Source organism: Nyctereutes procyonoides, unplaced genomic scaffold, assembly GCF_905146905.1.
Source record: "Nyctereutes procyonoides isolate TBG_1078 unplaced genomic scaffold, NYPRO_anot_genome, whole genome shotgun sequence".
In the NCBI taxonomy this organism is placed as follows: domain Eukaryota; kingdom Metazoa; phylum Chordata; class Mammalia; order Carnivora; family Canidae; genus Nyctereutes; species Nyctereutes procyonoides.
The window spans coordinates 25,507,421-25,535,296 of NW_026575136.1; the positions used below are offsets into that span (position 1 = coordinate 25,507,421).

Here is a 27,876-nt window from a genome sequence, read left to right on the forward strand (position 1 = left end):
TGCCTGCAATCTCTTGAGACTAGGGGCAGATTATTTAACCTCCCCAATGCCTTGGTTTCCTTATCATTTATTTATTTAAAAAACTCTCCCTTACAGAGTTATGGCATAATTAAATGAGATTAATTTATAAAGTATCTGGCACATAACAATCCTGCAATAAATGGTGGCTAAAAATGCTGTTGTAGTTATATTAACTAGTTGGCCTCTCAGCAGCACTGTGTAGACCATTCCCTTCTCAGTTTCTGTAATACTGCACTCCAGTGAGTGTCTTCAATCTCACTGTGGCTCCTTTCCAGATACCATTCTAATTCTAATTCCCCATTTAAAGTTGAAGTTTGGTCTCAGGCTTTCAATGCTTCTCACTTTTTTACTATCTAGACTCTTTTTACGAAGTAGCATTCCCACACAACACTGGAAAACTCCAATTGCCTCTGCCTTCTCCCTTTTCCCTAGAATCCACTGTTTGGCCTCCTCTAATCTGTTCTCCAAGCAGCGCCAGACAAATCCTTTCACAAAAAGATCATATCACTCTCCAAGCTTCAAATACTTAAAGGGCTTCCCCAAGCTTTAGGATTAAGTCCATAGGCTCATAAGGCCCTGCGGGGTCTAGTGCCTACCCAGACCTCATACCACAGCCTCAGTTGCTCTGTGATCCTTTAATATGCTATGTATTCTCTTCCCAGAGCTCTAGGTACACGACGCTCCCTCTGCCTGAAGTGGAGGGAGAATATCATGTGCCTGGTGACTCCTACTTATGCTTCAGTCTCAGCTCAATCCTCAACATCTCAGGAAGACTTTATTGACCATACCGTCTACCAGATATGTCCACTCTGCTCTCATGGTTTCACAGTCCTCTTTTGTAGCACGTAGCACAGCTGTAATGTTATATTTATTCATATAATAATTCAGTTAATATCTATTCTCACCCCTAAACTGTAAGCTTCCTAGGGCAGGCATTGTATCTGCTTTTACTCATCATTATATCCCTTACACATGTTTAATGCTAATCTCTGCCAAGGTCTAAACACACTGCAGACACATAACAATGCTGGTGGAAGGAATGAATAAAGAAATTCTCCTCTAAAGCAGATTTGAGGTAGGAGCATTCAGAGACCAATAGCTGAATCTATATTTAGTTTTAAATTATAATCCAGTCTCACTATAAGTAAAACATGTTTTATGATCTTCAAGATATTCCCTATTCCTCTGATAGTGATCTTTATTGCAAAATTAAACAAACTGTTATTCTAATCTTACACATTTCCATTCATTTAGGTGATATGCAGTTAACCTGAGAGAAAAGACCATTCTTAATATGCTGACAGAGAACAGGCTTCTGCAATCACAGACCTAAAAATGAGATTTTAGACCTTGGTTTATTCACCAAAAAAGGAATGCCAGCTTGTGAGGTTACCTAGAGAAGATAAAATATTCCTACCACTTTGGAGGCCATATCCAATAATGCCATGCCTTCTACAAATAGTGAAGATGGCTGTTTACATAGCATATCTTCAAAAATGAAAATTCCATGCTTCATATTTATACATGTTACCAGTCTAACTTGATTAGGTTGGCCATGCATTTTCCTGTAACCTAAGGTTTCTAGCTGAGTAATCTATATTCTTGTCATCTTTTTTCCATTGCATTTGTAAGTATCCTGGGTAGAATTAAAGATAAAATATGTGTTAATAAAAAAAAATGGTAACTCACATACTACAGGGAAAAAAACTCATAATAGGATTTTATTATTTATTATGTCTGTGCTTAAAGCAACTAAGCAAGGCAACCATGACAAGAAATCATAGAAACTGAACAAGCATGCAGATTTCAATTTACATAATAATTCTTTAATTAGCCAATGTTATTTAGAGGGAGTCTTTTCAGTTTTACTTGAGCTTTTTTTATTTTGCTAGAAGGAAGATCAGTTGAGTTAAAATATTTGCATTAGATGGATTTCCCTAGGTAACTGAAATGTTTTGAAAAATCCTTTATCATCATTATTATTAATACTGTTTTTCAGATTTTTTTTGGTCTAAACTTCTTATAGGAGAGAAAATTAAATTTGAAAGTGATTAAATTGTACTGAATACCTGATGGATATCTTGTCTCTTCCAGTTCTCTAATTTCCATTCTGAAACACAATTAGACACAAGAGCTGATGTTAAGATTAAAAACAAAACAAAAACACTTTCATTATTAAGAGAGATCAAGGTGTAATGACAAAAGAAAGTATTGGGAAAGTCTATTTTAAGTCAACTATGAATAAAAAGGGTACTTAAACAGGTAGAGCTATATATTTTTAAAACTAGAATTTTCAAAGAATAGCTTTAAAGTTAATATTTGATGTTTTCTGTGATGACTTCTTAAACTTTCAAAATGCTCATTCGCAGATAATTGTTTCAAAACATCAAAAAGCCGAGGAAGGGAAAATGGAAGTAAAAGGCACAATGATAAGAGCTGTTGGCATGACTACAACTGACAGTCCTGCTCCAGGGAGTAATTAAAGCAATTGATAGTCCATTAGACAACCTAAACCTTTTTTCTTCTCTAATGGCAGTTGCTTGCAAAATATTTAAAATTGTAGCTGTGATATTCCTACTGTCACTAATCTTAAATGTTAAAATACCATAGTGAGTTATGAGCTACTATTTTTTTAAAAGATTTTATTTATTTATTCATAAGAGACAGAGAGAGAGAGAGAGAGAGAGAGAGAGAGAGAGGCAGAGACACAGGCAGAGAGAGAAGCAGGCTCCATGCAGGGAGCCTGATATGGGACTTGATCTCGGGTCTTCAGGATCACACCCTGGGCGGAAGGTGGCACTACCGGGGCTACCATGCATTACTATTTCAAATTGCCTTCAGATATATCTGTCCCCTATTTTTCTACAAATTCAGAAACTTCAATAAACAGTTATCAAAACAAATGATTATGAGACTATCTCTTATTTTAATGACTTTAAGATATATTACCAAAAGGGTTCTAAGATGTTTTATGATGAAATTTCTTTTAATAAGCTAATAAAGTTTAAAAAAATCTTCAGTTTCTACTAGTCAGCTACTATAAATTCACACTAATCACCTGATGAGGAAAAAAACGCACATTCCCTTTCTCTATAACTTATGATGTTTTATTCATATAAAAAAGTATATTCCTTTTATAATAATTTTTGAAGTCAAATTATCCTAAATATTAATTCACTGAGAAATCAAGTGCCAAAATAAAGTTTTATCTCCTAAGTACAAACATACTACTTAACTTAGTTTCTATTAGACCCAATCTAATCCCTTTACCACAAAGCATAGGAATATAAAATGTTGAAGCTGCTTTAGAAAACAGTGTGGCAGTCTGCAAAAAATTAAACACAGAGTTACATATGACCCATTTATTTCATCCCTAGGTATATATCTATCCAAGAGAAATGCAAACACATGTCTACATAAAAACTCTTACACAAATGTTCACAGCAGCACTATGATAATAGCCAAAAATAGAAACAACCCAAATGTCCATAAGATGATTGAATAAATAAAATATGGTCCATACAAAAACACTATGGTCTATACATACAATAGAATATTACTCAGCTATAAAAAATAAACTATAGATACTAAACACAGATGAACCTTGAAAAAAATTATGCCAAGTGGAAGAAGCCAGACACAAAGACCATACAATGAGTAATTCCACTTATATGAAATGAGCAGATCCAGAAGAGAGAGAGAGAAAGAAAGTAGAGTAATGGTTGCCAGGTGAAAGAGAGAGGGAGAAATAAGGTGTGTTCTCTAATGGGTGACAGGTTTCTTTGGGGTGCTGATTGAAATGTTTTATAATTAGATGGTAGGGGTGACTGCAGTCTTGTGAATATACTAAAACCCCGAGTTGTATACTTTCAAAACATGAATTCAAATTAAAATGGTATGACAATTATATCACGAAATAAAAATAAATTCAAAGAAGTCATCTAAGGAAATCTTATTATGCAAACCAAAAAGAGTCCTCTATGATAGAAATGCCTAAACATGGCTGTCAGTGTGAATCCCTGGAGAAAGTTTTAAAAAGAAAATTTCTAGGGCTAATCCAGACTCATGGAATTAAAGTATCTAGTAACAAGGTCTGGAAATCTGTTTTGTAATCTGCATTTTTAACATGTTGTTTTGGATGAGTTTTATGCAGCTAATCTGGAGTAAGGATCTAAAAGGAATTTTTTTTGTCAAATTAATAAAAATTTTGGAACTCTGAAAAAAACCTTACCTTAGAAAATAAGCAGAGCTCCAGGAAAAAGGAATTCATTTTCCTCATGGATTAGGAAGGAAGGGAAGCTTGAGTAACAGAGAATCTTCAAAAGTACTAGAGACACAGCAAAATCAGTCCATTTGTGAAATGTCAATTGTGACATCTGTCTGATTTATCTGAGTGACAGTCTTTGCAGATAAGATTTGACTCAAGAGTTTAATGTAAATCTCAGCAATAAAAAGGCTTGTGGGAAAAAAAAGTAATTGTATAATTTATACTTGTACCTTTCATAAGGCAGATAACTAAGACCATATATTTCTTCTTCTTCTTTTTTTTTTTTTTTGAGAGAGACAGAGTGCATGTGTGTGCACACATGTGTGAGCAGGGAGGAGTGGGGAGGAGGGAGAAAGAGAATCTTAATCCAGTGCAGAAACCTGACAAAGGGCCTGATCCCATGGCTCTGAGATCATGACCTGAGCCAAAATCAAGAGTGGGACCCTTAACCAACTGAGCTGTACAAGCACACCTAAGACTACGTATTTCAACCTGAATATTATAAACCAAATAATATCAACTATACAAAAGTAATACTTAAAAATTATAATGATACAAATATAAAAATGAAAACTGTAACTTCAAAAATGATTTTTTAAAGGTAAACTTTGGTTTTATTTTAAACTGTTCTATTTATAAAAACAATAAAGATAAATGTCTCTACCTTTTAAAAATGCATCATCAAATTTCTGAGCTGATACTCTTTGGGGATACTTGATTCCAGCTCCCCAAGTGACAAAAGGAGTTAAAGTCTCTGAAGGATGACCAGCCCCATGGAAACCTACCAATAAGACAATAAGAGTAATAAGACAAGTATATAGGAATTTATACCTACATTTTTTTTTAAATAGTAAATTTTAAAGAGTTAATCTGTAAGTAATTCTACTTCTGGCCACCACACTCCTCCCAAATGCTTGCAACACTGCATAACAATTAGTTTATAAATATTCCCAAAGCATATCAGAGCATCAAAAATAAAACAAAAAGAGTATCTGTTGACTGGCTGAAAGAAGAACGAGAATAGTATCATTAAGACTTGGAGGAGATGCCACTAGAGTAGCTCTGTATAGGGCAAGCAGTCAGTCAACTCCAGCTCTGTTCTGGAGAGGACAGGAATATCTCTTTGATAAGGTTCTTTAAGGCTACTTTGGTTGATATAGCCAAAAGGCCTTTAGAGAGTGGAACCAGCTCACTAGAATTCTATACTGTGCACTAAGCATCTTTGCCTGCTTTTGTTCTCTGTGTACACACTGTGTTTGCCTTGGGAGTCTCACAGGGAGGACAAGCTCATCTAGGGGAGACCTCCAGGAGCCTGAGGGTCCCTGGTCATACCACCTTAACTTTACCTTGTTTGTCATCACTTACAACCAACTCTAAGAAGAATAACAGGATAGATACTTTGTTTTCTTCTCCACGCTTTTCTCTAATTTCTCATTTTAAATGAGAATATATCCCTTTTATAGCTAGAAGATAGATTTTTTACATAAGATCAGATTTTTTACACTAACACATTAAGCAGGAAATTGTTGTGTGCTAGACACTTTGCATATACTAACACATCTAACCTGCTTCAACATTACAAGATATCTGCAAGCTACATTCACCACTATTTTAATCATAAAGTACATGTCGCGTAAAGACAGACTAACCCCAATCTGTCATTCCATGGTCAGAAGTAAAGATAAATGCTGTTTTCCCATCATTTCCATAAAAATCTTCAAGCATGGATACAATTTCTTTAATTCCCTCATCAACTACTTTAATATTGTCCTTATATTCCCTGTTTAAAAAGAAACAGAAAAATAAATTAAATTACATTAATTTGGAAAACTCAAATTTCTTCAATGTGAACTAATTACATCTAAAGTTGGTAACTTTTAAAATACTTTAAGATTTCATCTTTAATATTTTAAAATCAGGATTCTTTAAATTATCAAAAATAATATTCTCTCCTTTTTAAAAATATTCTCTCCTTTTAAAGAAGCAAAAGAATCTGAAATGGTTTTCAAAAATAGTTTAAAAGGAGAATACTCTTCTATATTAGTTAGCAAGTACATTTTAATGAATGCTTTTTGCATCTCAGATGCATTAATTATGAATTCCAAGTTCATGTCTCTCATAATGCAAACTATATTGTTCCTGTCGTATTAATAGGTATAACTGCTTCAAGTATAAAACGTTTCCAGCCTGTAGAATGTTTATGATATAAAACAATAATATAATATTTTAAAAAAATTATATTTAAGCATTCTATACAGTTGAAAAGGTTGGTCTGGTATGAACTCTATCACTTGAAACAGTCCATCATGTTCAAGAAGGGGAGCATGAGGTATTCATTACTGGCAACTAATCAATAGGCTGTAGTTACAATTAGACATATCTAAGTCAAATTCTAAATAAAGAATAAAAGTAAAACATGGATTCTTACTCTTATGGTCTACAAAACTGAGAAAAATAATTGCTGTTCTATATAAGGAGTGCTACTGAAATATGGTATAGAAAACTTGATACAATTATATGCTAGACACAATACTTATTAAATGGAACACGTAAGGAATAGCTAATTATATCTTCTTGTGATATATTAATATCACAATATTAATCCCACATAAATGTTTTCCCCCCAAGATTTACTTAAATATTTCTAAAATATATAGTTTTTCCCTGCCTGAAGAATATGGAATATAAGCACTGTGAGAATTACAAACAAATTATAATATTTTAAAACATTAAACAGAATAGTTGGGTCCCTTAAAAACACAAAATTAAACACAGCATTAAAATTACCTCGATGTTGGTCGGTGAGCATGTCCATTTGTATCTATTCCTAATAAATGTAAGAAAAAAACTATTTTTTCTTCATTTAGTTTAGAAAACAAAGATTGGTTGTTTCTGGCAGCATGAAAGAATTCCTATATGTAACAAATCAGTTAAAGAAATTTAGTTCATTTATTTTATTTAAAAGTAATTCTGACGAAAACATTTAATTGCATTTATAACTATAAAATTAAATTATCTTATTTTGTTTAAATTTGTCCTTGGGACCATCAACACAAAGTCCGTATTGTTGAATAATGAGTGAGCTATTTTCCGGGTAATAAGTAGGCCAAGAAAAAGTTATAGAAAGGGGCACCTGATTTCATGAAGACCTCATAAGCCTTGAATAAAATACAGCAGGTTGAAGAAACATTTTGACAAGAGCCAAATAAAATAGTACTAGAGGCAACATTTTAGGAGCATTTTATCATTTTTAAATGTTTTCAAAGCTGGACTATTTCTCACTGTCCTGGCTAGGTTACTACTTGAATCCAACAAGTCCAACCATAATTGCTCACTTGGATCATTGTGAATAGCTTCTAAACAGTCTCCTTTGCCCAAGACTAGAATATGTTCTTCACATTGTATGAGAGAAAAATGCCCTAACTTAATAAAACACGGGTCAAAAATTATTTTATTAATTTCATAATGATAAGCTGGATTCATAATGCTGTTCTAAGACAAAAATCATAACTTCTACTTACATACACATGAACACGTAAACAAGTACCTGTGGGGAATACTTTTTTTTTTTTTTTTAGATTTTATTTATTTATTCATGACAGACACAGAGAGTGAAAGGCAGAGACACAGGCAGAGGGAGAAGCAGGCTCCATGCAGGAGCCTGACGTGGGACTCGATCCTGGATCTCCAGGATCACACCCTGGTCTGAAGATGGTGCTATACCACTGGGCTATTGGGGCTGCCCTGTGGGGAACACTTTTAAATTATTTTAGGTAAGTTAACAGGCTATGCCAAGATACATAATTACCATTCACATAAATGTCTCTAACCATATAATAGATGGTAACTTTAACAAGAGTGATTTAATTGTCCAATAAAAATCTGAAATATATTTTGAAATGATTCATTATTATAAACGCTAAAAAAATACAAATGGTGCCATATAGAGAAGCCTGCTATTGAAGAATAGAATGTAACCTGCTACAGCCTCCTCAAAAGCATAAAACTGTCCCTAGCTTTCATATACATTTTACTTTACCCCTAAGAAGTTTTTAATCTAGGTAGAAGTGGTAAGTTCTTCAAAAGAAAGGAGTTAAACCCTAAAGATATAATATTTTTTATAAAGATTTTATTTATTTATTCATGAGAGACACAGAGAGAGAGGCAGAGACATCGGCAGAGGGAGAAGCAGGCTCCATGCAGGGAGTCCGATGTGGGACTCGATCCTGGGACTCCAGGATCACACCCTGAGCTGAAAGCAGACGCTTAACCGCTGAGCCACCCAGGCATCCCCCCTAAAGATATAATTGAAAGCTGACAAAACCCCAAAAAACCTAGCACCTGAAGTTAAAATTTGTTCCATGACTGGTAAAAAAAAAAAAAAAAAAAATTCCACTATGGAAAAAGTGCTATTCATTCATATATGGACGTAAGATCTGGGAGACTATGAAATACTAATCTTACAGAGTTCAACCTGTTAGATTCCTAAGGGCTTTTTAAAAGTTAGTCTTTTGGACACAAGAGGTAATATATACTCTAGTTACTCTCCCTTCCATATCTACTCTACTCGTGACCATCAGCTCCTACTGTTTCTTTTTTTTCTTTTTTTCTTTTTTTAAATTTATTTATGATAGTCACAGAGAGAGAAAGAGAGTGAGAGAGAGAGAGAGAGAGAGAGAGAGGCAGAGACACAGGCAGAGGGAGAAGCAGGCTCCATGCACTGGGAGCCCGATGTGGGATTCGATCCCAGGTCTCCAGGATCATGCCCTGGGCCAAAGGCAGGCGCCAAACCGCTGCGCCACCCAGGGATCCCGTTCCTACTGTTTCTTATCTTGCGAACACACTCCTTCATTTCTATACTCAACGAATATTTGTTGTGTGTCATGGGAAACTACTGGATGACTACCCCAACATGCACTCTCTTTTTCTGAGTAGAAACCTGTGATTTCATGAAACATGGCAATGCTCAACCTTAAAACCTACATATTTCCCATCCTCTCTTACAGCTAAGTGTGCCTTAGTGGTTGTGGCAATGAGATATAAATCAAGTATTTCAGTCAAAAGACTATGAAGACCTAAGGCTCTTTGAAATAACAACTCTGAAGATAAAACTCATGCTCTGAGGACAGAGGAGAAATTCAAGAGACTGGGTCTTATTGACACCATGGAACCATTATGGAAGTCCTGGACTGCATCAATCCTGGGCTGCCTACTTCTGGCACTATCTTTACTGAGATAAAAGTAAACTTTTAAGCTGTTTTTTCCCCCTATTACACAGAACTGAACCTAATCTAAGCTAATACTTGTATCTATGTACCAGATGATTCCTTGCTAGGAAATGAGTTAACAATGAGAAAAAGTCAGTATCTCTACCAACAAGATGTATTCAGGATTGAAGGGGGATCTGCCAAAGTATCAAGAATTATGGTATAGCATAATAAAGTACTTAAGATAGAGGTACCAAGGGAATATAGAAGAGTGTTATTTAAGTGGAACTGGAAGTGAGGTGAAGCAAAGGGAAGTCATGGAAGGCCTACTAAAGGAGATGATACACAAACAGAGCTTTAAAAAGCAAATGGATTCAACATGAATGAAGCTTAAAGACATTATGCTAAGTGAAATCACACTAAGCCACTCACAAAGGACAAATATAGTATGGTTCCACTTATATGAGGTATCTAGGTACAAAACATAGACATATAGGAACAAATACATAGAAACAAAGTAAAATGGTGGTTGCCAGAGGTTGAGAGAGGAAGAAAATGAGGAGTTATTTAATGAGCACAGAGTTTTGGTTCTGCAGGATGAAAAAGTTTTGGAGTCTGGATGCACAATAATATGAATATACTTAACACTACTGAACCCATACACTTAAAAATGGCTAAGATGGCAAATTTTGTTATATGTATTTTACCACAGTTTAAAAGAGTGAGTAGACATTTACATGGATTTGTTCTGCTTGGATTAAGCTTGAGTATCTAACCAGAACACAAGTCTAGGTAAGACCCCTGACTCCTTCTCTAGCCTTACTTCAGATCTTGCTCCCAGTCAGTATTCCTGCCACCTTAACTTCCCTTTCTTTCAGTTCCTCAAATCTATTATGCTGGCTCTTCAGTGCCCAAGATTTACATATTGATTGCTGTTGGCCTGAAATACTTGTTCACATGCAGTCCAGATCCATCCATTTCTTCCAATACTTCTGAGATCATTGTAATACTCTCAGGAAAGCCTTCCTCTACCTATTTAGATCATGATTTTCTAAAGGCATATTCTTAGTCCCTATATTTTCCCTTCACACCATTTTCCCATTGCTGATGATTTCATATTACTGTTATTATTATACATATATGCCATATTTTATGAAGTCATAGGCAAATAATTTTTTCTGATCACTAGCAGTGTTGAAATAAATAAAGGAAAAAAGGCATAAACGCAGGCCAGCCACAAGCTATATCTGCCATACACAAGGAATCAAATCCATGATTCTGGAACATTTTTAGCTATGTATATGAAATTAGAAGCCAAGTGCCTTTCAGCAAATACTAACATAAGTAGATTACATTAAGAAATAATAATTAGCTAAGTAAAATTTGCCAATTATTTTCTTAAAGAGATCTTATTTAATTTCAAGTTTTCCCTGTTGACAAAAGTATACATTAAATAAAAAAAGAAAATTTCAAGGAGAAAGATCCTGATAGAAGAAATATGGTTTATCAAAGAATGTATTGAACCCTTAATTCCTGCTAAGTAACTACAAAGAAAAATGAAGACACATACTTAGGATTTTATTTACAAGCTAACAAAAATGACTGTATCATGGAGAAGTCCGCAGGGTCACTTTGAAAGACACTACTGGTAAGAAGAATCATTAAGGGTCAATCAATGAGTGCTTCTAACAACAGATAAATTATAAGTTGTTATATCTAAATGAGAAACAATGGACAGGAAGAAAAGAGAGGCAATATCCACAACTTAGATTTTCACACAATTTTTCAAAATGAATTCTACCGGATCCCCGGTGAAAACTGGTAATTGTCACTATCAAATAGTCTAAACACCTTTATTGCTTAGAGAAACCCATGGATATGGATATTATGACTAACTTGCTAATTTGTTTTTGCTTATCTTTCTCTAAAGTGCAATTTTTAAACAATCATGTTATTATAAATGCATTCCATTTGAACAGCACTTTCTTTTTTTTTTTTTTTTTTTTTAAGATTGTATTTATTTATTCATGAGAGAGACACAGAGAGAGAGAGGCAGAGACACAGGCAGAGGGAGAAACAGGCTCCATGCAGGAAGCCTGACGTGGGACTCGATCCCGGGTCTCCAGGATCACACCCTAGGCTGAGGGTGGCACTAAACCACTGAGCCACCTGGGCTGCCCTGAACAGCACTTTCAAAAGCATTTTTCATACATCTTACATGATTCTACTGCTAAAAGACTATTGTATGGTCAAAGAAAGATCAAGGTTTACCTAGGACTATTCAGCACATAGGAATGAAATGCAGGCTCCCTGAATTCCAATCTATGGAGCCCATTTCACTGTCAGAAATATAAAAATTTAAAAAGTTATCTTTTTTCAGATTTTTTTAAAAACATCCATTAATTGGTTATTGTAGAAAGTGTAATTTCTTAGAATCTAGTCTTTTTAAAATAGTATGTACAAATACAGAACTTTCAAGTTTATACAAGTAGGAAAAATTAAGATGCATTTACTAACAAATCAGTTTCTAGTACTTAGGTACAAATACATGTGCTGAAGAAGATCACCTCAATAGTACTCACCTTCATATTATCAAAAACCCAAGTATCCAGTTTTGTTACATCCTGGGCACCAAAATCCTCATTGTCAGCATCATAGCTATATGCATAAACATGGTCTCCACTAGCACCTGAAAAGGAAATTTTGGGAAAAATCTTTTTAACAATTTTTTAATCTGTCATGAAATATGAAGTAGTCATTTAAAGATTTTTTTTTATGATAGTCACACAGAGAGGGAGAGAGAGAGAGGGAGAGAGAGAGAGGCAGAGACACAGGCAGAGGGAGAAGCAGGCTCCATGCACCGGGAGCCCGACTCGGGACTCGATCCCGGGTCCCCAGGATCGCGCCCTGGGCCAAAGGCAGGCGCCAAACCGCTGCGCCACCCAGGGATCCCCCATTTAAAGATTTTTGTGAGCAACCAAAATTTTTCACAAAGCATTTTATATTATTAAATTTTTTAATTTATAAAAATAATATAATTATTATATATAATTATATATAATATAATTATTATATATAATATAATTTTATATTATTATTAATATTTTAAATATTTTATTTATTCATGAGAGAGACACACACACAGAGAGAGAGAGACAGAGAGAGAGAGAGAGATTGGCAGAGGGAGAAGCAGGCTCCATGCAGGGAGCCCGACGTGGGACTTGATCCCGGGTCTCCAGGATCCCGTCCTGGGCTGAAGGCGGCACTAAGCTGCTGAGCCACCCAGGCTGCCCAGCATTTTATATTATAATAGGGAAGAGAAAGACAGGAGAAAGAATGAACATTTATTTTAAGTGCAATGGACTATGACTACTACTTTAACATGCTGTTGCTTTTTGTTCTCATAGCACCATTCTAATTTTACAGATACACTACATGTAAGTTAATTACTTAGCAAAGTCACAATGCTAATACACACAGCACAAAAATAAACATCAAAGTCCGTTTCCCTGTACAGATTAAACTATTCAAAAAATTTGTCGTCTGTGAATGCTACAATCTAAAACAGACGAAGTCATTTGGTACATCCTAAAGCAAGAAGAAAATTCAAATATTTCACTTATCCTATTCATAAACTGTATTTTTCTTAATATAAAGGAATAAATATTGCCTATTGTTAAATTCTTTGAAGGGGTCAACAAACATATTAATCTTACATATTTACAAGATTTTATTAAGAATGTAATCAACTTAGTGAATTGCTGAGATAGGTAATAAGGATGAGACAGACCAAGTAATAATCTCTAATAAAAGCACTTCAGTTCCAATGACACTACCACCGCTCAGCCATTCCACTTCCCACATCCTAAGTACAGATCTGAGTAGGTTTTTTGGTTACTCTAAGAAATAGAACACTCCTGGGGATCCCTGGGTGGCGCAGTGGTTTAGCGCCTGTCTTTGGCCCAGGGCGCGATCCTGGAGACCTGGGATCGAGTCCCACGTCGGGCTCCTGGTGCGTAGAGCCTGCTTCTCCCTCTGCCTGTGTCTCTGCCTCTCTCTCTGTGTGTGACTATCATAAAAAAAAAGTCCACTCCTATTGGACTGTTTTTGATTCAGGTGTTGGTCCTGTCCTTCCAGTGATAGCCAGAAGTAGGAAGGTCATATAGTCACTCACCACCACCAGCCCCCCCAAAAGCTAAACTGCTTTCCAAAAAAAGGAGACTATATATAAATGGCAAATAGTCTGAGGTTTCTTTACCCTGACGTACATAATTGTGTTCTTTGAATATCATATGTAAAATTCTGAACATATATTTTTGCTTTCAGGACATATAATATTCAATAATGCCAATTATTAAGATTACATCTATGGTTAAGTATAATGTTACAAAACCTTTCATTAAGTGAAATGACCTGTCATTCTGCTCTCACTAAAAAGCATTTAATGACAAAATTCAAATGGAATCCGGGATTTCAGAAAAATTATAAACAAATTTCTAATCAATGCACAGAAACAAATATAGCAAATCCAAATGGCATGATCTTGAATATGTGAAAATAGGAATTACAAGTCATAGCACTTAAATCTTTATGTAAGTATCTACAAACTTAATAAATTATCAAAGTAAAATGAACCAGACATCAAAATCACCATCATAATGAAAAGTTATGTGATAAGCACATTGTTAGATATTTCACAGGAATTATCTAATTTAATCCTAAAAACAAACCTATGAGATAGAAATTATTATGATTACATTTTACAAGGCAAACTGAAGTTCAGAGAAGTTAGCTAACTTGCCCAAGATTACAAAAGCTGTTAAATGTTAGAGCCATATACCATTTCATTGAATCCAAGATACTAACCACTATACATGTGCCCATATATTTCAAGTACAACTAAAAGAAAAATATCACACAGACACATCTATCCTTTGTAATATATGTCACTATGTCAGAGATGTTAAATATTTAAAAACAAGTATCTCAAAAATCAATAAAATATAGTAAGTAATACACAAAAATTAGCATATTGTTTTACTACCTATACTATCTGAGGTAATATAATCAATGACTCTTACCTTTGGCAAACATAGTCAAGATATCTGGGCTTCCCCAGCTCCATGTGTACCTGCTTTCATTAATAAGAGAATCAAATCCCACAGGATTTTCCTTCCATCCTTCAGGTCATTGAGAAAAGAAGCAAATAGTAACAATAGTAATATATACACGGTGAACGGTGAAATATTAGTATAGCCCCTAAAGAAGTATTCTTCAAAAAGTAACAATGAGAATTACAGAACAAATGCAAAATAGTAGATTTTATGTTACATGTATTATACCATAATTTTTTTAAAGCTTACAATAGATAACTTCTTACTAAAATATAGAATCACTTTTGAACTTTTGAGAGTTAACATCTAGGAAAACCATGGATCCATCCAGTCAGGTTATTTTAGTAGCACAGAACAATAAAAGACCAAAGCTTAATTCTTGAATCAACACCAGTATGTGTTTATGAGTAAGCCATACTAAAATACTTACCAAAAGTATGTCAAAATACACTTCACTTGTGTCATGATTCAGTGGTAAAGAAGCAATATATATGCCATAAATTTTTCATATCAGAAAATCATCCGTATAGAATATAGACAATACCTTTGGCAACTGCACTGACATCTTCATAAAACCCAGCTATCAGGGCTACGTGACCTGGCCGGGATTCAGTTGGCACCCGTGTATGAGATATCCCCCAGCTGCCTTCATGCATGATGATATTCCTAAAAGATATTATAGATCAATAGTTAACACAGACTATGATTAAATCCTACTAGAGCTTTAGAAAAAATAAGATTTTTACAGAGGAATCAAACCCAAAAAATGACTCAAAATTTAACTAGGAAAGGAATCTTTCCAATCCCAGCTGAGCCCAGTTCCAGCCCTCCGACTAGCTGGATTCAGCAGCATAAATGAGTTTAGGCGAGACAAAGAACCATCCAACCACTACAAAGAACTGTGAAACAAAATAAAGGACTGTTGTAGGAAGTCACAAAGTATTCAGATAGTTTGTTACATGAGAATTAACTGACTCACAGAATATTGCCCTATAAATGTCAAATTTCATTAGGTGAGATGTGTTAGATGCAGTCATACAGGAGAAAGTCCTTGTTCTTAGGTGATGCATGCAAAAGTGTTTAGCAGTGAAATGTCATGAGATCTTAAACTGTATTGCAATGAAAGCAAAGGACCAGCAATGCCACTGCAGGTTAAAGAGCAGCAGAGTAACGAGCTATAAAACACTGACTGCATTGGTAACAGTTTTTAAGATGAATGTTTGAAGCCCATAACAATAACTACAAGTACTGGTTTAGATACTCTTTAATACTGAATTACCTCAAACTAAAACCAATTTTGGTAAAATGCATGCATAGTTTGAAAACCATTGAACCATTTGTTAAGGGAAAAATATTTTTTAACTTCTTCAGTATTTAATGAAAAGTAAATTTCAACACAAAGTAGGAGGTAGAAAGAAATTTGAGGGACGCCTGGGTGGCTCAGCGGTCGAGCGCCTGCCTTCGGTCCAGGGCGTGATCCTTGAGACCCGGGATTAAGTTCCACTTCAGGCTCCCTGCATGGAGCCTGCTTTTCTCTCTGCCTCTCTCTCTCTCTCTCTCTCTCTCTCTCTCTCTCATTAATGAATAAATAAAATCTTTTAGAAAAAACTACTTTAAAAAATAAAAAAGAAATTTGCATATCTGTTTAAAAACATTTTGATCAGTTCAGATCATATTTTTTAAGAAAGAAAATGAGGAACAAGTAAAACATTTTACAAACAGGTTTAAAAAAAACTAGATTTCTGAAATTGTAAACACACGATGGCATATAAGCCAAGGCATACCAACCACGTGAGCTCTTGGCCTGCTACCCACCACCCAAAGGAGAAAGAAGTGCCACCAGGGAGGCTCACCTTTTCCCTAACAACTGGTATACTTTTATTAATTTGCGATGAACTGTATTTTTCTCCTTTCTTTGACAACTAAGAAAGTCATCTAAATATACACCTAAATTTTAAGTTATTTGTGGAAATTAATGTGACACATTCTTGTGAAGTGCACTTAACTATGGTTTGATCTTATTTTCCTACTCACATTTTCCACTGCCCTGAGTTGCTCACTTAATTACTTTTATCTAATGCATTCCTTTGAGCCACCATAAATTTATTTCTGGAAATTCAACAGGAATCCAAGTTCATTCATTATTCTAGCAGTCAACAAATATCTAACGGCCTACCATGTTCTAAGAACTGGAAATAAAGTGGTATATAAAACAAAGGCCCAGGTTTCAAGGAACCTGCACATGCTAAATACTATAAAGAAAACTAAAGCACAGTAAAGAGATAAAGTAGTGATGGCAGGTGAGAACAAGGGAAGGTGAAATATTTTAGATAAATTTCCACTTGGATTTGAGTTTTAATCTCTCTACATACAACAGCATTAAGAAGGGCTTTTGAGGGACATGCCACTAATCAGAAAAATAACAATTATAGTTGTAGGAGCCCCAACAGTTTAAAAAATTAAACATTTCTTTTCAAAGCCACTTCAGACTCTAAAATCACACTGAACAGCAATATCAACTTGGAAGGGCTTCATATGTTTTATAGGTGTATTATCAGTTGAATTCTATATTTTCTAGTTAAATACCACTGTAATTAGCAATTCATTAATATTTATGTTTGTCATTATTTTTAAAATATAACAAGTTTATTTTATAAGAAAAAGATAATACAGTGAGTTGTAAGCCAGGTTTGGATAATTAGGACAAGGTAGGCCAAGCAGCTAATGTCATACACATCTCCTGGGAGGAAATAAATTTGTTAATCCATAAGACAAAGGCAGATATATATTTGCCCCTATTGCCTTTCTCATCATCACTTCTATGTCCAACATGAGATAAAACAGTGGCAAGACAACATTTTCCAGAGAGTTCTTTGTATCAGCTAACATGCTTACCTAATAAATGGCGCTCTAGTATTTCCATTTTCATCTAATTCATAAAGTGTATCAGCCCGCAGGCCATCAGCAACAAATAGTACTAATCTTTTTGCTGGAGGAGGCAATGGCGTTAACTGAGGAGTCATTCCATGAACCAAAGGAGATGTAAAATAAATATCAAAGATGGAGCCGAAGAACACAAAATGTACAAGCAATCCCAAAATAAAGAAGAGCAGCATATCCAGGGTAACTAATTAATCTTCAAGAAAGACTGAAAGAGGAAACAAAATTAAATTTGGGTAAACCTTAATGCAATTATTTATTTTTTCAATATTTTGGTGACTGTGTGTAGATTGAACATGTGTGTTAAAATGTTACATAATTTACAACTTCACTTTCATTTATGCTAGCAACAATATACATTTTTTAATAATGAGATAATACTAAAATATATTCAAACAAAAAGAGAAAGTTCAAGTATAATACGCAATTAACACCAATAAACTATTGCTAATAAATTTTAATGCACACTAAGCTTATAAAAACTAACAGAGGATCAAAAAACAAAGAATTAAATGAGTCCTAAAATGAGTCAGGGTTCAGTTAAATCAAACCCTGTATAAAATAGAAAATATAATTCATGGTGCTCTTGGTTGCCCATATGACCACCACTGATAGGCTTGGAATTTAACATGACTTAAATGTTAGTGGAATTTTTTTTGGGGGGGCGGGGGGTTATCAGCTCAGGAGACTTGTAGATTCTGCTGACAGATAACATGATTTTTGTCAATTTAGCTAAATTATAGGAAGGAAAAAGTAGTTAAATTCCATGTGTTTCAGAAAATGTACATTCACTAAAGGAACACTTTTAGTTTCCTGAACCAATAAAAAAAAAAAGGGAAAGTTATATTCATTCTTTCAATTTAAATATTCTTGAAAGTATTCTATACATAACTGTTTATGGGATACAACAGGGAACACCAAGAAGACATAGTTACAGATCTGATAAGCTTACTCATACTTACTGAAGGAAAACTAAGCAACATGAAACTTCATTTAAATAATACTGTAAGACAGTATGCCATTAACTGCCAAGATCAAGTCCATGGGAATTTTCAAGACAGTCTATAATTTACTTTTGTTGGTGAATCTCCCTGTAGATTAAAAACAACAAAGTACTCTTAAATTGTTTTTTTGTAATATAACTAACATCAGTTACATACAGTGACCCTTGGCTGAAAGACACCAAAGATGAAGTAATTTTAATTACAGACACATCTTATTCTTCTTGGTCTAAAGAATTACATCATGGAAGAAAGGGTGGCAAAAACAACAAAAAACAACAAAATCCTTGTCAAAGTCAAGTACATCATAAAAAGAATATAAAATAATGCAAATGGGCAAATTATGGGCCACTTTTTCCTGAAAGATTTAAGAGTCATAAATATCAAAGACATTCCACAAAGTATAGAAGTCCCTTCGTGGGTCGGTGCTATTCTGCAACCTAAGGAAAGATTCTCAATAAATATTCTGCTTTTTCTAATATATATGAGCTTCAACTATACAGCAAGCACCATCTTAATGATGGTATACTGAATATAAAAATAAAACAATCATGGGGTGCCTGGGTGGCAAAGTATGGTTGAGTGTCCGACTCGGTTTTGGCTCAGGTTGTGATCTTGGGGTTATGGGGGCGAGGCCTGCATTGGGCTCCATGCTCAGTGCAGTTTGGTTGAGACTCTCTCTCCCTCTCCCTCTGCCCCTACCCTTGTACTCTCTCTAAAATAAATGAATAAATCTTCAAAAAATTAAGAAAATCACTGGTAAGTTTGGAAAATATAGAAAAATTACTTATGATTTTATCACCTAAAGAAAAATCTGTTACATTTCTTACAGTTTTTATCCAATCTACATTTTTATAGTCTCATAATTTCATATATTATTATACATGAACATTTCTTTGTTATTAAAAAAAACTCTTCTTACTCATTATTTACCATCACCACACTTTATTCTATGGGCACATCTTAATTTTCCTGTTCACCTCTATAAATGTTAAACATTGGGTTTTCATTTTTTCATTATTATAAATGTCAACATGATTAATTTACATTTTAATGTAATTTTTATGTTAACTTTTCAACATTTCACATTGTACGTTTAAAATACTGCCAATAAATTCAATACTAAGTCAAAGGCTATGAGCACCTTTAAGGCTCTTGATACATTGTACACGGAAATAATTTTTTAGCTGAAAACTGATTATCCTAACGATAACTTCATTTAACACTTGCAGTATAGATTTCTCTTATCTCACAACCCCTTCTAAAGAAAAAACTATCACTTCAAATAGACACAGTAAAACAAAATAAATTTGATGAATTAAGAAGACATTGAATACTCTAAATGACAGTATTTCAAATAGAAAAATTATTAATACCACTGTTTCGAGAAAGGAAGGGGTGGTCAGCTTTGTCAGATACAGTTAAGACTGGAGTAAGAGCAGGGCAGCAGGTGATTTGGTTTGTGGAAGTTCTTGTTAAGCTTACTGAGAAATTTCAACATAACGAGAACTGAGCCCTTTCTAAAGTGCTTGTTTGAAAAGCCAACAGGTGGCGATGAAGGGAAAGGCAGCAAAATGAGTACAGCTCTTTGGGAGAGTGTTAACTCTAAAGAAGAAAAATGAAAATTGAGGTAGGGCCAATAGAGGATTTTCTTCAGGTAGGAAATAGTAGATTTGAGTGCTGAGGAATGATGATGACTGATGACGTAGAAAGAGGTCAAAGCTGCCACAGAAAGCTGGAATAACCGCAGGGGTTACAAATCCTTATGAAAGTCAGAAAAAATGGAACCTAGGGTACAAGTGGAGGAGATGGCTACTCCTGTTTTCCCTGGGATTTTCCTGCTTTTGGCACTGAAGGTCTTGCATCCCAGCAAAGTTCTCAGTTCGACAAAAACTGTCTCTGGGCTCTTTAGTTGGTTGGTCCCATGGCAGCCTGCTTCTTCATTTTCTTGCATCTTCTCCAGTCATCTCCTCAAGGTTTCTCTGGCCACCCAGAATTAGACCCCTCTCTGATTTTCCTTGATTTAAATACTCATACACTCTGTATTTAAAAATAGAGTATCCAGCAGCCCATTTTTCAGTGCTAACAAGGAGCTCTGTGATAATTCTTTCAGATCCAAAAAACTATCTACTGTGCTTTTAATTTTTTTAAATATGCATATTAAATTAAAATTACCCCTAGCTATTTTCTTGAGTACAAGGACTCTCCATCATAATATATGGCACTTATTTAAACAAGTGCTAATTATTTTAAGAGTCTTACTAATTTTTTTGTGAAGACTTCTAAAGATTGGTACCTATTTTTTAAATTTTTCAGTCAACTTTATTAGTGTATTTTATATATAAAAAAGGACACATTTTAAGTTTTACAAGTTTTGACAAATATATATTCACATAACTATCAAAATCTAGATCTAGAATATTTTCTCTAAGAATTCCCCCCCATGTCCCTCTGAAGGTAATCCTTGCCCCACAGTCCCAATCATAAGCCATTGCTGCTCTGTCTTCTGTGATTGAAGATTAATATTGATTGTTCTAGAACATCACTGAGATGGACTCATGCAGCATGCAGTCTGTTCTATTTTCATTCAGCATAATTTTTGACTTATGGAGGTGATTTGTTTGTTCCTTTTTAATGTTAAGTATTCCATTGTATGGCTATACTACAAAGTGTTTATTAAATTCTTGAATATGTGAATTGTTTCCAGTTTGGGGCTATTATAACGCTTTTTAAACAGTAAATTTGCAAGACTTTATATATATATATATTTTTTTTTTCATTTCTCTTGAATACACAGAATTAGAATTGCTGGGTTAGGGGTGTCTGGGTGGCTCAGTAGGTTAAACATCTGCCTTTGGCTCAGGTCATCTCAGGGTCCTAGGATGGAGTCCTGCATCAGGCTCCCTGCTCAGCATGGAGTTCTTGTTCCTCTCCCTCTGCCCCTCTGCCTGCCTGTGCTCCCTCCTCTCTCAAATAAATAAAATCTTTTTAAAAAAAGTTGCAGGGTCAAATGGAAAGATGTTTAAATTTATATAAAGTATTGCTAAACTTTTTCCAAACTGTTTTACCTACCTGTTATACAATTTCACATACTGTCCTTTCAGCAAGTGTTTTAAAACTTTATTGACAATCTATAATTTCACTATAAATGCCATTTAAGAATTTATCTTAACTTTTTATAGTAAGTGTAATGTGCTTTATATTCTTTATATTGTGTATAATATTTCTCCACAGTGAGAATATTCAATTATAGCACTAGCTACTATTGATTACTTGCTCAGCATCAGAACCTGGGCTTGAGTACTTATGTTTTTTCCTCTAATCCTCAGAATCTGCTTTGTCAATGAAGTAGTAGAACCCTCATTTTTACAGCAGGGAATGGAGTCTAATGGGACCTAAGTGATGCTCCAAACATCATATAACTAGAAGAGGAAGAATGAGATTTGAACGCTGGGTCACACTGGAGACCCTAAGCCTTTTCTAACACTTGTTCAGATGACCAGTGTGTCCAGACTTGATCTTGGTACCTTTCTTGGAGGGGTGGGATGGCATAATGGTAAAGAGTACATACCAATGCATTCCTCTGCAGGGATTCTAATCCTGCCTTCTCTACTTACTAGTTGTGTAACTTAAGGCAAGTTACTTAATTTCTTTGTGCTTCAGTTTGTCAATTAAATGAGGATAACTATAGTATCTACTTGCTAGGGTGTTACTAGAATTGAGTTGATGTGTGTAAAATATGCAGAAGAATCCCTACCACAGTCAGTACTCATTAAGTAATATATTATTGTTGCTAATGTACATGAAGTTGGATTTATCATGTAAGAAAAATTCATTTGCCATCCTTGAGTCTAAAATCAAATACATGTAAATCTCTTACAGAACCAACTCCCAAACTTTTATACCAAAGCATCAACTTTAGTGTCACTGGTTTACCACTAGTTTATGTGTTTTGTTTTTTTTTTTTAATTCTGGTAAGGACACTTAACATGGAAGATCTACCCTTTTACATCTTTAAGTGTGCAATACAGTACTGCTAAGTATAGGCACAATGTTATACAGATGTCTAGAACTTACCTTGTGTAACTGATATTTTATAGCTGTTGAACAATAACTCCTATTTCTCCTCCACCACCATCTCCAAGTCCCTGGTGACCATCATTCTAGTCTCTGCCTCCATGTATCTGACTCTCTTAGAAATTTCCTGTAAGAATCATACAGTATTTGTCTTTCTCTGACTAGCTTTATTTCAGCTAGCAAAATGTCCTCCAGGCCAGGAATGTCTGATAGCTCCAATTGTTCTGTATATTTGCCAACAATATTTGGTATTAATAAGCTGTTTAGTTTTGACTTTTCTATATGTGGGAGTGTACTTGTAACCTATTGTGGTTTTAATTTACATTTCCCTGATGACTAATGATGTTGAGTGATTTCTCATGTATTTAACGGACTTTTTAAAAAATACTCTCCCTATCCCCCTTTTCTAGGTGTTTTTCAAAAAGCAGTACCTTCCAATTTTGGTTAAGTTCAGTTAATTTTTCTTTTGATTATCTACTTGTGTCCTACATAAGAAATATTTGTAAATGACAGCACTTTATTTTTTTTTAAGATTTTATTTATTTATTCATGAGAGACACAGAAAGAGAGGCAGAGACATAGGCAGAGGGAGATGTAGGCTTCCCACAGGGAGCCTGATACAGGACTCAATCCTAGGACCCAGGGATCATGACCTGAGCCAAAGGCAGATGCTCAACCACTGAGCCACCCAGGTGCCCTAACAGCACTTTCTTTAATACAGATTTTTTAATACGCGTTATTTAAAAATAATTTCAAACTGATAAAAGAATTGCAAGAATGGTACAAAAACCCATATACCCTGTAGCCACATGCATCTATATTAATATTTTCTTTTGCTTTGTCATGTTTTCTCTTGTCTCTACTGTCCATGCTTTGCCTGTCTTACCCCCATGAAAGTATACACACATATATGTGTGTCCATGCATGTAAAATATTGTTTTGGAACCATTTGAAGATAAATTACATATAACATGACCCTTAAACCCTAAATTCTTCAGTGTTTATTTCCTGAGAACAGTGATACTGTCTTATATACCAACAGCAATTGTCAACTTCAGTAAATTCAACATCAGTATTTTATCTCATCTACCATCTGTACTCCACATTTTCTGAAGTGCCTCAATAATGTTCTTTATAGCATTTTTATAGCTCTACTGAGGTACAACTGGTCTATAACAGACTGTATGGATATAAAATGTACAATACAGTCAAGATAATATATCCAGAATTCTCAAAACATTCCTCATGCTTATGTAATTCACCCCTACATATTTTATATTTTTTGATATTATTGTAAATGGTATTTTGTATTTCAATTTCTTCTTGTTCTTAAAACACTACTTTTTATATACTCACCTTGTATCCTACAACACTGACAAACTATTATAGTAGCTTTTATACAGATCTTTTTGATTTTCCACAGAGATAATTATATCACCTATGAATAAACGACTTCTTCCTTGTCAATATGAAGGTCTTTTATCCTTGTCTCATGTTTACTGTACTAATAGGACCTCTAGTATGATGCTGAACAGAAGTAGTAGTAACAGGAATCTTTGTCTTCAATTTTAGGGAGAAAATTGTCAGTTTTCCAGGATTTGGAGATTTCCTTTATTTATTTATTTTAAAGATTTATTTATTTGTGATAGAGAGAGAGAGAGAGAGAGAGAGAGAGAGAGGCAGAGACACAGGAGGAAGGAGAAGCAGGCTCCATGCCGGGAGCTTGACGTGGGACTGGATCCCAGGACTCCAGGATCACGCCCTGGGCCAAAGGCAGGCGCTAAACCGCTGAGCCACCCAGGGATCCCCGGAGATTTCCTTTATTAAGTTAAAGAAGTTGGCTTTCACTTCTAGCATGCAGAGCTTAAAATCATGAATGGATGCTAGATGTTGTCAAATCCTTTTTGTTGGATCTACGGAGATGATTGTGAGCATTTGTTTTTTTCTCTTTCAGCTTCTTAATCTGAATGAATTACTGATTGAATTACAAATGTTAAACCAAACTTGCATTCCCATAATAAACCCCACTTGGAAAAAAAAAAAACAAAAAGAAAAAAAAATAAAATAAACCCCACTTGGTTATTGTTATCCTTTCTATGAAGTGTTAGATTTCATTTGCTAAAATATTATTTAGCATTTTATAGCAATGTTTATGAAAAGATATGAGACTATATATATATATTTTTTTTTTTAAACTTCATCCATTTATTCATGAGATAAACATGCAGGGAGCCTGATATGGGACTCAATCCCGGGTCTCCAGGATCACGCCCCAAACCGAAGGCGGCGCTAAACCACCGAGCCACCCAGGCTGCCCTAATTTTGTTTTCTTGCAATGTCTGAATCTCCTTTTATCAGACAATGAGTTGGAAAGTGTTGCTACCTCTTTTGGGTTTGTTTTTTTTTTTTTTTTTTTGGAAGAATTTGTGTGGAATTTGTATTATTTCTTCCTTTACTGTGTAACAGATTCACTGGTGAAGCCACTGGCTTTTTCTTTGTGGGAAGATTTTTAACTATAAATTCCATTTCTTCACATATATAGGAATATTCAGATTATTTACTAATTGTTGAGTGAGCTTTGGTAGTCATATACGTTTTAGAAAATTTGATTTCATCCAAATTATTAGATTTATTGGTCTAAAATTATTCAAAATATTCTATTCAATTATTATTCTTTTTTCTATCCTCCATTCCAGGACACAGTCTATCAGGTATCATATTTAGTCGTCCAAAGTGAGTCACTTTTCAAGTACTTAATTCTTTCCAGTTAGATCTTAAACTATTCAGCTAAAATACATATGGTATATTTGGATGTACAGAAGCTCACATTGATTTAAATATCTCCTCTTCATCATGGAAACATTAGTACTCTCTATCATGGTTATAAATAAGCACACATCTATGTCATTTCCCACTTTCACTTGCATTTATGAATAACTCCCTGGAATTAACGTTCTTATTTTCCCATTGCCATTACACAGCTTTTCTGAATAAAGTATCAAAGTCTATGTGTTTAAGGAACATATAAATTTTCCACTACCCAAAAGCTTACTGAAGTAGTCAAACAAGAATTTTGAGAACTTTGACCTTTCCAGAGCTCTAACAGCCAAAGTAAAAGTTGCACTCTATGAGAACAGAAGTCTCCCAGTCAAGTCAATCCCTGTGTTTCCTTATCCATTAAAAAAAAGACACCATCAGCCTTATTCCGTGGCAGGAGTCTAGTGGGAAGTAATTAAGACATGGCACCATACAAATGTAAAGTACTGGAATACTCTAAACTAAATTGTAAAGCACGGGACTTTTATTTTTTAAATCAAACTCTAAATAGATAAATTTATATTATTTTTTAAAAAAGGGATTAAAAAAAGGTATAATGTATCTTCCTGTTCCAGTCAAATCAATTTTATAATTTCTTAATTAAGACTTGGAATATTCATTGCTACCAAATATTAATGATATAAACACTGTATATTTAATATTTCTCAGTGTCCAGTTGGGTTCTATTTATTCTTTCTTTCCCTTTTTTTTTTTTTTTTTTTTTTAAGAGAGAGAGAGTAAGTGGAGAGGTAGGGCAGTGAGGGAAAGAGAATTCTAAGCAGGCCCCACAATTGGTACAGAGCCCTACCTGGGCTGGATCCCACAAGCCTGAGATCATGACCCGAGCTGAAATCAAGAGTTGGTTGCTCAACCGACTGAGCTACCCAGGCACCTCTGGGCTCTATTTTCAAAAGGGCTTGAGTTTCTTAGTTCTCTACTTTCACACCAAATAAGTTCATTATGTCCTTATCTGAACCACTTCAGCAACACACAAATGGGGTTCCCTACTAAACTACATGATATAAATTTTTCCCCTCTTCAAAGTAATGATCTTATATATTGCACTCTATTAATCATACTAAATTTCACTGGCCATTATACTTTATTCTAATTGGTCTTTAGTAGTTGTATACACCGGCCTTAACCCCAAAATTCATGTACTTTCTTTTTTTTTCCCCAAAGATTTTATTTGAGAGAGGGTGTGTGTGTAAGAGAGATCATGAGCAGGGAGGAGGGGTAGAGGGAGACGTAGACTCCCCACTGAGCAGGGAGTCTGATTCAGGACTAGATCCCAGGACTTCTGGGATCATGACCTGAGCTGAAGGTAGATACTTAACCAACTGAGCCCCACCCAGGTGCCCCTCATGTACTTTCTAACCCATTTTCTTAAATGATCCTTAATTTTAAAGAATTTATTTCAATATAAGAAAGATAAGGTCAAATGAGAGTATCTAAAAGAATTCCAGGAAGGAAAATCAAATGAGGATATAGTTGATACTTTTTCTCTAAAATCATGTTAGAGATAATTACTTCATCCAGTAGTAACTTGACATTCTTATCTTCACCAAAATGCAATGAGATATTAATGAGCTTGGAATTTCACATCTTTTTTCCACAGAATTCCAACTAATAAATGTAGAAGGAATAAGGAAAATATAAAATTACACCTAAACACCACAATAACTTATTGCCATCAGGACACATTGATAAATGCTTAACTCAGTAAGTGAATATTTGAGGCAAAACAGGGTATTTGCAGTCTCAAAGAAATATCACCTAAACATATATTAATTACAAAGGGAAAAACATTAACTTACAATGGAGAAACCCTTCAGATACCACCTTACCAAATGGTCAAAGTTAACATAACCAGTAATAAGACACATTAACATCATGTAACCCTAATATGGTGCACTAAGAAAGGCACAACATAGTATTTTTGGCAAAAGAATACGTGGCAATCTTGCCAAAAATGCTAACCTCGATGTATTTATGGGAGTATATCAGATAGACTCAAATTGAGGGATCCCTGGGTGGCGCAGTGGTTTGGTGCCTGCCTTTGGCCCAGGGCGCGATCCTGGAGACCCGGGATCGAGTCCCACGTCGGGCTCCCGGTGCATGGAGCCTGCTTCTCCCTCTGCCTGTGTCTCTGCCTCTCTCTCTCTCTCTCTGTGACTATCATAAATAAATAAAAATTAAAAAAAAAAAGTTTGAAAAAAAGTCTGCAAAAGACCAGTATTCTTCAAAACTATCATGGTCGTGAAAGACAAAGAAAGGCTGAAGAATGAAGAACTGTCATGGAATGGAGGCTGAAGAGACATAACTGGACTGGATCCTGGGTCAGAAAATAGAAAATAGTGGAAAAAATGAATTTCACCTAAAAACTACAGATTAGTTGATAGTTTTGTACAAATGTTAATGTTTTGGTTTTG

At 34.7% G+C, this 27,876-nt stretch overlaps 1 protein-coding gene across 6 annotated transcripts in view; it reads right to left on the reverse strand.

The window, feature by feature from the left end:
* The window catches only part of LOC129495546 (GPI ethanolamine phosphate transferase 1), a 109,863-nt gene that overhangs the window by 74,159 nt on the left and 7,828 nt on the right, over positions 1-27,876 (reverse strand). For 4 of the 6 annotated variants that reach the window (XM_055303164.1, XM_055303168.1, XM_055303167.1 and 1 more), the window contains exons 2-10: positions 18,512-18,640; positions 17,505-17,757; positions 15,154-15,275; positions 14,577-14,675; positions 12,078-12,184; positions 7,076-7,200; positions 5,938-6,068; positions 4,953-5,069; positions 2,091-2,131 (exon numbers count right to left, since the gene is read on the reverse strand). In XM_055303164.1, coding sequence (XP_055159139.1) covers positions 2,091-2,131; positions 4,953-5,069; positions 5,938-6,068; positions 7,076-7,200; positions 12,078-12,184; positions 14,577-14,675; positions 15,154-15,275; positions 17,505-17,725 — 963 coding nt within the window. In that variant the 5' untranslated portion in view covers positions 17,726-17,757; positions 18,512-18,640. Of the gene's footprint in view, positions 1-2,090; positions 2,132-4,952; positions 5,070-5,937; positions 6,069-7,075; positions 7,201-12,077; positions 12,185-14,576; positions 14,676-15,153; positions 15,276-17,504; positions 17,758-18,511; positions 18,641-27,424; positions 27,585-27,876 lie in introns of those variants that run through there. The other 2 variants (XM_055303165.1, XM_055303166.1) reach the window with 2 other exon arrangements.